We start from the raw sequence: 12,002 nt of genomic DNA on the forward strand, positions 1-12,002 counted from the left end.
CTATTTTTTTCGTTACCTGGGGGTCAAGACTTTGCTTCCTATATGATCTTGATGTTTTTGGTTGTAGCCCATAGTTGCCGAGAAAATGCTTCGTAAAACGTTTCTTAATGCACATAAATCCCTAGAGTGCATTACAGAAAATAAACCTACTGAGAGGATGTAAACGTCCTCGCAGCATTGCTAGGCTTGTATGAGCCAAATCAGCCATTGTATGACAAATAAAGCGGTATTACTCTAATAATGTACGGTAGACAATGTAAATATATCACTGAGCAATTATTTTTCTGCTTACCCGCCGTGGTGGCTCTGTGGCGAAGGCGTTGTGGTGCTGAGCACGAGGACGCGGGTTCGATTCCCGACCGCGGCGGCCGCTTTTCTGGCAGAGGCGAAAAGCAAAAACGCCCGTGTGTGCGAGATTTCGACGCACGTTACAGATCCCCATGTGGTCCAAATTAATCCTGAGCCCTCCACTATGGCGCCCCTCGTCGCCTGCGCTGCGTCGGCGCGTTAAACCCTACAATAAATCAATCAAACAATTATTTTCTTGTTTGACAAACCACCTTAGGGGCATGGTGGTCCTTCTATAAAGATGGAAGTATATCACACCAAATGAGTGTTTTGAATTTGTGCCTGTTTAGACTTCTGTGTGCCTTTTATTTTCGCCTTTTAGAAAATTGCTCATGTTAGCACAGACATTCTTTACTCTACCCAAAACTGCATGCATTAAGTTTAATTTAGGTATCACACGCTTCAGTTTAACCATACAAATCACTTAGAGTTGGTGATATTGACGTGACTTTACGAACACGTTTTTCTCGTCGCCTGTCACTCCAACAAACATTGTTTGGTGACTATAGGCCAGGTGTTTTTATATACTATCGTGTTATCAATTTAAAAGTGGGAAATTGTTTTAAAGTCCTTATGTAGCCTTTGTTTACTGTGTTTAAGACGACACAAGCTTTTTACAGCGGAAACGATTTTGCTTGACCATTGGAAAATATAAGACAAAAAGAAGGTATACAGTCAATACAAATCAACTGCCAACATGAAACTGTGAGAGCCAGGTATAGTTCGAGTTAAACCATGTTTTCTACACTCGCATGACTGGAATTGAGACGTTTAGCTACAAAAGAGTTGAAGATTCATTCGTCAGATGCCCATCAGTATATGCCAACACGCAAAAAAGCAACACGTAAGGGCTAATCTGTCATTTTAACACCTCCTGACACAGCATACTACGTCATATGGCATTTTAAATGGGTGAGAAAATGCCGCCTGAGTTGTTGTTTTTTTCGCCCACACAATACCGAGATACAGCCATGTACACCTTGCGTTAAAAAATAACTAAATAGCATTGCACTTTATTCGGCAAAAAGTAACTAGGTACGTTGTGGTTACGATGGCTCGGAAAGAGAGTTACTTTTACTTGCACTAACAAGCGGGGTGGGGTGACAAAGGGTGAGAAGAGAAGTATTTTCGTCACATGTGTGTCCTCGTTTTTGCCTCTGGACATCGGTCCCCCGAGTAAATTTTTTTTAAATCCCGAAATTTACAGATTCGGGCGTAGGTTAAAACACGGTTGGCAAACTTGTGACGTACAAGCTCATGCTAAAAATAGTTAGTAAATACCATTACTCGTTACTCCGCCCTAAGAGTAATGGAACTACACTACCTGTTACTTCCACGAAAGTTACTTAGTAGCTTTAGACATGTACCGTTTTATTGGTAACATACTATATAGGTCTGTTACGGTGTAAAACCATAATGTGTAATCATTCCGAACCAACTTTTTTCGCCCTTTTCCCATCACGCTGCTTAACGTGTGCAATTGTTGACATGGAATTTTGCATTATTAGCTAGTGCTACGTTTGGTTGCAGATGATCAAAGCATTTTTAATGGGCACCAGCAAGAGTGTTACGATAACCGGCCAGTTTAGGGCAGTCTCCAAGGTGAAGTAACTCTGTCAGGGAATAAATACTTGTCATCCACCTGAAATGCAGCCGTGCGGCTGTAACCCTCCCAGAGTTATGATCAAGCGTCGAAAAAATAGGTTTTTGAGGTGTGATAGAATTTTAAAAGGCATTGCTTTTTTGTGTGTGCGTGCGTGAGCCTGTGCGTGTGTGTGCACGCGTGTGCGCGAGGCGTGCGTGCATGAGTGCGTGTGTGTGGATGTGTGCGTGTGTGCGTGAGTGTGTTCGTGTGCGTGCATGCGCGTGTGCGTGTGTGTGTGCGTGTGTGCGTGTGCGTGCGCGGTCTTCAGCGTTTTGAAAGTTCAGCCGTCATCATGACTGACAAGGCGCACACCTGTACATGACTTCCGTGTTGACGAAGCCACAGACATCACACCTCGCATAATTCAGGTCATGAAATGCTTCTTGCTCCAGATATCTGGTACAACAACAAATATACCGATGTCATGATGGATAATTAAAGGTGCCCACGCAAGGAAAGAGCAAAATAAAGTATTGTGAGCTCCTAGAAGAAACGAATGATTCAGAAGCTTTGTCGCTTGCAAACCGGCAATATTGATGTGAACGACTAAAACTCCCAAGCAGCTAAATATAAACAGTTGGGTGCCCACTTGGTTTGGCGAAGAAATAGGGCATTACATAATCAGAACGTTGGCACCCCTCATTTGTTACCACAACTGGTGACACGCTTGAAAATCAGGCAAACGCGCGTGGCTGGCTTTTGGGATATTTCCCCAGTTACGGTAACCAAGCTACGCAAAGAATATATAAGCCTTCATAGAGCGTTTGCCTGTGAGCAACAAAACAACGGACGATTGTCATTACAACTGCCCCATCATTGAGCAGTGGCTCGCTGTTTCGCTTTTCTCGTGAGGAATAACAGTTTCTATAGAACTGCATAAGAAATTGCAAACAGCGGCACAGAAGCTTCAAACGTTCGTTAATTTATTTACCACGATATGTGACGAGCTCGCTTGTTGGAATCATTGAAACGTACAATTAATACACTCATTCTAAAGACAGAAAATTTTGCAAGCCGATGTTGGTTGCCTTTACACGCTGACTCGGCGAGCTCTACGAGAAGAGAGGGGATAGGTGCTTGCTTCACCGTTTAATTATGTGTTCGACACTTGATAGACAGGTTTCTGCGCTCGTGAGTCAGCGTGAAACAACAATTTCGTCTTTCTGTCATATTCAAAAGAAGCCTTTCACACCCCTAATATATTTAAACTTCAAAAAATCGTGTAATACAATATCAAATCATGAAAGTTGAATTGTTATTGGTTATTTTCAAAGATATAAGAAATGCATCAAAGACTACACGAAACTATCGCACCCGCCGTAACTTTTTATTTATTTATTTGTTTGTTTTCGAGGGGTGAAAGTACATTCACACCTCAGGAGGAGGGCAAAAGGCTACAGCCTGACGAGGCCCTTCCTCCCAAAGTAACTTGCACCGAAACCGGGAGCAGCACACGTCACAAAATCAAATGAAAAGAAAAAAATAGATCCAATATTTTCTCATATCCTGCAGACAAGGAACAACGTAGCTAGCACAATTTTCGAAGCCCGAAAAGAAAGAAAACGCTATCGTAAAAGAACTACAAACACACACACACACACACACACACACACACACACACACACACACACACACACACACACACACACACACACACACACACACACACACACACAGACACACACACACATACCATACACTAATATTTTACCGCATTTTTTAATTTACAAATCAGCAGAAAAAATTGAAAAAAGCGCGACATACACACGTTCAGTAGAGCCAAACAGCTGAATTGAAAGTGAAAACACGACAAGAACGACAAGTTTAATAGAGAAAGTTACTCAACTTAAACATAAAAAACAAGCATTTATAAAGTAAGAAACACAAACGTAGCAGTTTTTCCACGAAAAGTTTACTGTCTGCTAACGCATTGTAAACTGGCCATATAATTGTAACAATACCTGAAGCAAATGTTTCTTGAACAGGTTTATGAATTTAAACTCTTTAATAAGCTCTCAATCTCCTCGTTATTATTTAAAATGTCTATGACCTGATATTGCTTCAACTGAATGTCATAATTCGTTCTAATTCTCGGCTTTCTATAACGTTTATTTCTTAGGGGGTACACTGTCTGAGGTGAAGATTCTAGATTCGGAAACAGGTCGGGGTGTTCATAAAATATGTGGTGGATATCCTTCGCGCGTCTTAAATTAATTAAATCGTGGATTTTTAGAACGCCCAAGCATCTCCACTGTCGTTCTGTACTTTCTCTATAAGATAAATTCGCAGTAGCCCTGATAGCTTTTTTGTAGTGCGAGTAAAGCATTCAAATTTGAATTTGCAGTATTGCCTTAAATCAGAAAACAATAGTGTAACAAGGACTGCACAAGAGCAAAATACAACTGCTTTTTAAGCCAACAAAAAAACAAGCACTTAAGATTCCATAAAATACCGACAGAACGCGATACCTTCGCACATATGTGATTTACGCGATCATTCCATGACAATGTATTATTGAAAATAACACCCAAGAAACGTATTGAGGGGACCACTTCAAGGATGTATTCCCGAAATAGGAGCACTGGAGCAAAATCTAACTGCTTATTTTTGATCTATAACAAAGCGACGCACATAGTGCATAAAAACTTGAGCCTACTTTTCGGTTACCAGCCCACACTTCCCCTTGCAAGTAAGTTTCGTGCAGTTATTTGTTCAGAAAATTACGGTTGTGTGAAGAGAGTCAAACCAAAGAAACATGGTGCACCAAACGGTGCATATACCGTTGCAAACAGTGCAAACGCTGCAGTTAATGATGCAAGGCGACGCACACTATGATGCGGTGTGATCATCGTAGAGATATCATCTGGTATTTTGCGTGTTCCTTTTTCAGTCCTCGTTGTTCCCCTTTCGAACTCGCAGATGACGAAATTTCATTGCCGCATTTCATGCACTCGGTGAACCTCGCTCGAAAAGGTCAGGAAAAGCTATTACATGCTGGAAAGCGATAGACGTAGAAACTCGGTGTGTCTTTTTTTTTTTTTTTCTATGTACGGCAACACTTGTTTGCAATAAATTGCTGGTGGGCACAGTTTGATGCCTCTTCGCAGAATATTCGCTTTGCGGGCCCAGCCTTTGCACCAGCGAAAAGCACCTAAATTTCTGTTGCCGCATCAAATAAGAACAAAAGAAGAACTCCGGAGGCACTTTTGGTGCTGTTGTCGGCCTAGCGCCGAGAATCGACCGATGCTTTTCCATGTCGCTTAGAGACGAGGCCAGTCGCAGGCTCATCTGGAAGTCGCGCATTTTCAGTCACAATACCCATCGCACGACGGGAACGAGTTCATGACGTGTAGACAGCAGTTGCTAAAAGTGAACACCGTATATTCCACAAATAGCCGTTATTGACCTGTGTGTTTCCGCAAATAGCACACCCTGCGTCACACTCAGCCCACATGGCTCGTTAATATCTATTGTCCTTTACATGCGTCTGCTTTGTGATTGGAGTGATAAAAATAGCCGCTCGATACGTGGCGCAGCATTATGTGTTCCTGGTCAATTTCTACAGGAAATAATTGCTCCGTTGATCCTAATACAAGAGAATCTCGGATTAACATAAAGGGAAGTGCCGTTCACCTGGGTTACAGGGAAGTGAAAGTTGCAACCTAACGCAGCGCAGCGTCGTTTTGATGCGGAACCAAAGCTGAAAAATGTTGCTTTCTTTTTTATGTATCAAAAAGAAAATAAACTGCTATCAGTGAGAAAAGTCCGGTGTTGTGCGTCCAAACTATTGCGCTACGAAAGCATTTTTAGGAAAATCAGATAACTTAACTCAGAAAAAAAAATACAACACCCAAAATCACGGCATCCCTTCTAGAGTTGGTCAAAACATTTGGCGCATATATCGGGGCTCAAGCGCGAAATAGCAAGGCTGCATTTAACACGAGAACACGAGGGATTCCAGAGAGTGCAGGCTGGATTTGTTCAGTATAAGTTCATTAAACAATTTTAACGCGCAGTGAAAAATTAAAGATAGAACACTTTTAGCGCACAGCACAGCACAGCGCAGCACAGTATACCCTAATAAACATTTGAAAGCTGCAGCGCAAATATAATTACGCGAAATGATGACAACCAAAGCTTCACTTAAAAAATTTTACTGTGTTTCCACAGTTTCGGCACCTCACAAAACTGTGTGATGAGCCCTAGCTTCCACGCAGCAGCATTGTCCTAACGCCACACCAACCACTCACTTTTTTTCAGACTCACCACGTCCTCACAAATATCGACATTGCCAAAGACGAAACGTCAAACCCAGCCGAGTTCCACAAAAAGAAGGGTAATCTTTTTTCTTTCTTCTGGGAGCCGGATATTAGAAATAGGCGTCGCAAACGTACCCACAGTGGCATGTGCATCAGGCCGTAAAACCAGGCAACTTTTTCCAACAGCAAACAAAACAGGTCTTCCATGATTCACTGTCGTAAACAAAAGGTGGTGCTACTTTTTTATTCGTTCATAGACCCTGCTAAAAACATTAAACATTGTATGATTTCCTGCTGGGTGCGCTTTATGAAACCGAAGCTTCAGTGTCCCCACTGATTCTGCTGTAAGCCAATACGCCCTGCGGTAAAGCCAACTTTCTCTGAAGATGATGATGAATGATCGGGGGGGGGGGGGGAGTGAAAGATAAAAACGCTTCGCCTGACCGGAATCGAACCTGGGTCACTCGCACTATGAAGCCGGCGTCTGTCCGATTTCTCCATTTCGCGCTGATTCGCGCCGTACACCACAAACTCGAACATTAGGCCTACGGAGTGAACACCCGATAGTTGCTATGGGTATTCTAGAAAAGCGGTGCGTACCTTCAGAGTAGCACACACTCGCAGTGTGGGATTAGCCAACCAAATAATCTATCACGGGAAAGCTTCGCGTTCAACCATCGTCGTCGTTAGACAGAGGGGTGCATGATTCTTTGCGGAATTGTTTATTCATTTAATATTACTAGGTTGAAACTGCCGTAGGCTGTGACTTAGTCTCAGCGAATGGCTGCTACTCATATCGCACCCCGTAGAATTTGATAATCGTCCACAGACATCTTGTATATACGGCGCCGATTCTCTCTTGTAGCCACTTCATCTAGAAATAAATTTGACGAGTCCTAGGCTTGCGTTTTACGTTATCTTGAGTCAAGGCAAACTACCACGTTTCATTAGAAAGCAATAAGACAGATACTTTTCAGACTGTTACCGCAATTGACAGGCCAAATATCGACTCACGGGAAGCTCTTTCTGTTCTCGTGCGTTCACGGCACACTTAACTGCAAGCATGCAACTGCAATCACAAAATGATGTGCGCCTTCGTGTTACACCGTCTTTTGCAGGCCTCTCGTACCTTCTCATGAAGAACGTGTACCTAGACGCGTTCGTGGTGCACGAGCGCTCGGCACTCGAACCCGTGTACGTGCCAGGAGAGGTGCCGCTTCCCAGGCCACAACCTCTGTCGGCGCTGAAAGTGACGGACTCAGTGCAAATCCTCGAGGACGACCGCCAGCCACCGCTGACCCCCGGTGGTGGCACGGCGCCGCCAGAGGGGGACACACGTGCATCCCTGGACCACCAGTGGCGGAAGCTGATGAGCGGACAACCGCTGGACGGCATCCGCGACTACTTCGGCGAGAAGATCTCCTTCTACTTCGCCTGGGTCGGCACCTTCATCGCGTCCTTGGTCGTGCCGGCCGTCATTGGATTGGGAGTCTTCTTCTTCGGCGTCATCGAAAAGTAAGTCAGTGCCCAGTGGTTTTCAGGCTTGTTTGAGATGGAAGTTTTGATGAATCTTAGTACCTTTGGACCTTCGGTGCCTTTCGGAAATCCTTGGGTGAAGTCTTCCAGCCTGTTCACTTCTTTCTACGTGGTTTCTCTTCTCGCAGGAGTCTTTGGTATACTATTTTTGAAAAAAAAAATGAATGATGCATCTGAGGAGCTTTACATACGCGATAGCTACTTCATGGAAACAATGATAATACCCCATATTTCGCGCACCAGCCCAGACGACCAGCACACACACCCGTATCTTTAATTAAAACGTTTTATCTCTTTCATTACTACAAAATACAACTTTGTTTATTTTAAAAGAAGTAGACTTTGATATCTGAGTAAACTCCACCCCAGCGTCAAAATACTGCAAACAATGCTTTTAACAGCAAGACCTAAAATATATATTGAAACATTTAAATTTCATACTACACAAAGTCATCACTGACGGGATAGCGGGAATACTAAAAACAGTGTTATCAGTGTGATATCATCGTTTACATGCAAGGGATACGACCAAACAAAGCTAGTGGTACCAGTACAATCGCACTGTCTTTTTTTTTATGTGGTGGCTTTGGTCCACGTCTACCAAATGGCCAGACAAGTCCCTCTGACGTCATAAAAAACCAGCTGAAGCGACTGGAGTCAACAGTGCTTCTCTCTTTTCCTTATCATATAACGTAGTTGTAAGTTTACTTTAAAATTGTGGTCGCCATCGGGTGAAAACAATTTTTGAATGAACTTATTTCATCTTCATGGCACTTTTAAATGCCGGGAGCACAAGTCCGGTGCAAAGCATATAAATAGCTGGAAGCAACCGTTGAGACGACTACAGGAAGAATGAAGATGTATCGCTGCTTAAACCCCGCTGCCTTATAGTTGTTGCTTTTTTTTTCATTGTCTTTTGCCATCTTACGACTTGAGCAAGATGGAAAGTTAATCAAGGGTTAAACGTTTACGATTTCACAAAATGCAAACATTGCTATGAATTCAAACTTGGCAGGCCGCCCCATGAAAATAACTTTGTTTTCTTTTTGTGATGTGGTTTAACGCTTTATGTCTTATTAAAGCCAACGCAGCTCTAAGACCTAGAGTATGAACAAGTCCATAGGCACAGATGTCAAAAAAGGGCTCTACTATTTAGACATCAATGACATGAACGGGGCGCACTGATGAAACAACAAAAAAATGGACCTCTTCCTCTGGCCGCGTGCATGGTCTCATTACCGTGACGCAGCTTAGCCTACAAACGGAGAATGCGTGTCCCGTTTGCTGGGATTTTTATAGGAATTTTTTGCTGTTTTTGAACGCATGGGTCAATGACATGCCTAATCAGTGAGCCACTTTTGCGAAAAGACCAGAGTCTAGAACCCGTCGAACAGTCCCATCGAACATGAGGTGTTTATTGACACATACCCCCAAGAAAAGAAGAAGTTTGTGCGTGCGTTCAGACTAATTTGGTAGGAAACCAATCTGTCCAATCTCTGCGTAGGTATGTGCCTGATTTGAAGCTACGAACCAGAATACATTTTCTAACATCCTCTCGCCGGCGAAAAGAGAAGCATTAACTCGAAGCTTCCAGGCGATACAGATGTTGCACTGCACGTCGAATACGAGATCCGTCCGACTTCTTGAGAAGACAAAAACGAACTCTGTTGTCAGAGCCCGGAAAAGTTTTTTCGATCACCGCCAGATCCCAAAGCGACCTTGGTATTTTCTCGTTCACAATGAGGACGACATCGCCAACTTTAGCGTCGCTTGAAGATGCATTATGTACAGTGTGGGCGGATGGCAGCTGCAGTATGTATTCTCTACGACTCCAAAAGGCATCTAGTAACTCTTTCCGTCGTCGCCAGCGTCCCCGAATTTCTTCTTCTGATGACTTCTTCTGGATCTCTAAGATTCCACCTTCCGGTACCGACAGCAGTCTTCTGCCGATCCAAAAATGTGCGGGAGTTAACCTGCGGGAGCTAACCCATCGAACCTGCTGTCCAATCTCTGCGTAGGTAGTGCCTGATTTGAAGCTACGAACCAGAATACATTCTCTAGCATCCACATATCAACGATAATATTTATTTATACAATAGGGTGCATTTTTAGAGGCGAACTGCAAATAAACATTCAACCCCGCATAAAAACGTTAGTCCATACCAAAGCTGACTATAGGCATTTGTGATACCAAATCTGCCCTTTTAATACGGTCGCCATTAACACGAGCCGCTAGTGGCGACATATCTATGAAGTGAGTGCGCGTGGTCGTTTTCCTAAGATACTATATTTCGAGGTCTGCACGCGTTCCCGATGCTTTAAATCATTTATACATTAGCAAACCCAACTGCTAATAAAATCAATACAGAAGTGATATTTGCAGTGTTCTCTTATTAAAAAATTCATGGATGCTTGGTTTTTCCGATAGCAAATAAAATACGGCATCCACTGCAGAAAAAGAATTTCTTCGTCGCCTGCTGCTGCCCGCGCAACTATAGCTTCTGGAGACATTTTAAGTAATCAGACGGCAACAGTAACGAAAGGTTTCACTAGATAGGTTCCAAGTTCCGCTTGGAACGCACGTGGAGTAGGGCAACGTGGTTCAATAAACGTTGTAGTACGGTGCCTCGATTCACGCGCATCTCCACCGTACGCCAGCGCTGGCATCGAGGCACCTGATTTGGAGCAGTGGAACGCGGTAAATTTAAATTGACTTGAGCAAGCCTCTCCGGTGTTTATCTTAGGAGGAGCGAGACGGGAGAGGAACAGCATTCGAGGCTGATCGGGAAAGAGAAGGGCGTCTATTTGGCAGGGTTGCCAGACGGCTATCGTCTTCCGTCGACATTTGCAAGGAAGTGAGGCAGATGCACGGCCAATTTCTTACCACACAACACATAGGGCACACAGAATTTAGGCAAAAAATATGAGCAAATTTTAGTTTTTCATGAGCGTTGACGGTGGTCATCTCTTAGAGAGACACATACACACACGTGTATACTTTTCTTTTGACTCTACTGATATTGAAAATGATGCCTATTGATATTTAATCTACTCAAGAGATGAGATATATAAGCCTGAGGCCTAAGTCATGTTTTGATCTTGCAAATGGTTCCAGTAAATATCAGGCATCCTCCTTCTCCAGAAATACGCTGCCGTGTTTCCTCTCACCGTGACGGACGAGGCAGACTCCGATGTTCAAACTATGTATTGTTTCTGCACATCGATATTTACACATCATATACTGAGATTCTGAGCCGGCTAGACCCCGGCAAGCTTCTGAACCCGCATAGAGACTCAGAAGCTTGCCAGGGTCTAGCCGGTGCCGCAGGTTCCTACGCGCGACCTGCAGTGAGTTCGAAAGCAAAAGACCCCCGTCCTGTCGCTGGGCTCGACATAAATACCCCTCGGTGAGGGAAGGCGAAACTTTAAAGAAAACAAGAAACAGCAATACCGGGTACAATACTCACCGAACGAGCAAGGGGCGTAAAGCTGTCCTTTTTGTCCCAGGCCGGACACGGCCTCGCTCGTTTCCGGGAGTGCCGCGCGTCCAATGACGGCCGACGTCTCAGCATCTGCGTCGTGGGGGCGTCCTCAGTGCGACTACCTGCATGGTAAAACCGCACGGTGCCTATTATTAACTAATCTACTGAAGACGAATATCCAAGGAATAATAAGTACAGGCTTGATGTTCAAATCATGTTTTGAACGGCGTGTGTGGCCGCGTGCTAATCGCGCACACAGAGGACGCTTGTTTACCAACGGCTCGCGATATAGAACATCTTGCGCTTCAAAGACACGTGGAGCCTCGGGTTTCAATGGCTCAGGTTGAGCTGGTTCGGGTTTTTGCGAAACTGAACTCAAATGAATAACTCACTGGAATCCAATAGGTGAGGGCTTTACCCTTGTGATACAGACGCCTGAGGTGTTTATTTGACAGGTATGTTAGATTTAGAACAGAAACCCCGCCATACATACATTATAGCAGCAGTGAACCACACCCCAACCCCCTCCACCTCAGCCACCATCCACGCTGCCCATCCCCATGAGGCGGCGGGAGCTGCAATTGCCCTGGCCACCACCCTCCACCCCACCCTAGCCTCATATTAACGGATTCACAAACGGCCGTTAGAAATTTCTGCCGGCCATCATTCGCCCTCGCCACAAATTATCTGCTCCTACCCACCTCCTGACCGCACCATCTCCCTTTTGTGGAC

General features: G+C 44.2%; 1 protein-coding gene across 1 annotated transcript in view; it reads left to right on the forward strand.

The window, feature by feature from the left end:
* Positions 1–7,771, forward strand: part of LOC144166887 (anoctamin-6-like) — a 68,657-nt gene extending 60,886 nt beyond the window's left edge. Inside the window, exons 5-6 of the mRNA XM_077696337.1 lie at positions 6,254–6,329; positions 7,371–7,771. Of these exons, the coding sequence (XP_077552463.1) occupies positions 6,254–6,329; positions 7,371–7,771 (477 nt within the window). The remainder of the gene's footprint in view (positions 1–6,253; positions 6,330–7,370) is intronic.
* Positions 7,772–12,002: the final 4,231 nt, after the last annotated feature.

The sequence above is a fragment of the Haemaphysalis longicornis genome, unplaced genomic scaffold, assembly GCF_048455015.1.
Source record: "Haemaphysalis longicornis isolate Haplotype H1 unplaced genomic scaffold, Haemaphysalis longicornis Haplotype H1 scaffold_196, whole genome shotgun sequence".
NCBI lineage: Eukaryota > Metazoa > Arthropoda > Arachnida > Ixodida > Ixodidae > Haemaphysalis > Haemaphysalis longicornis.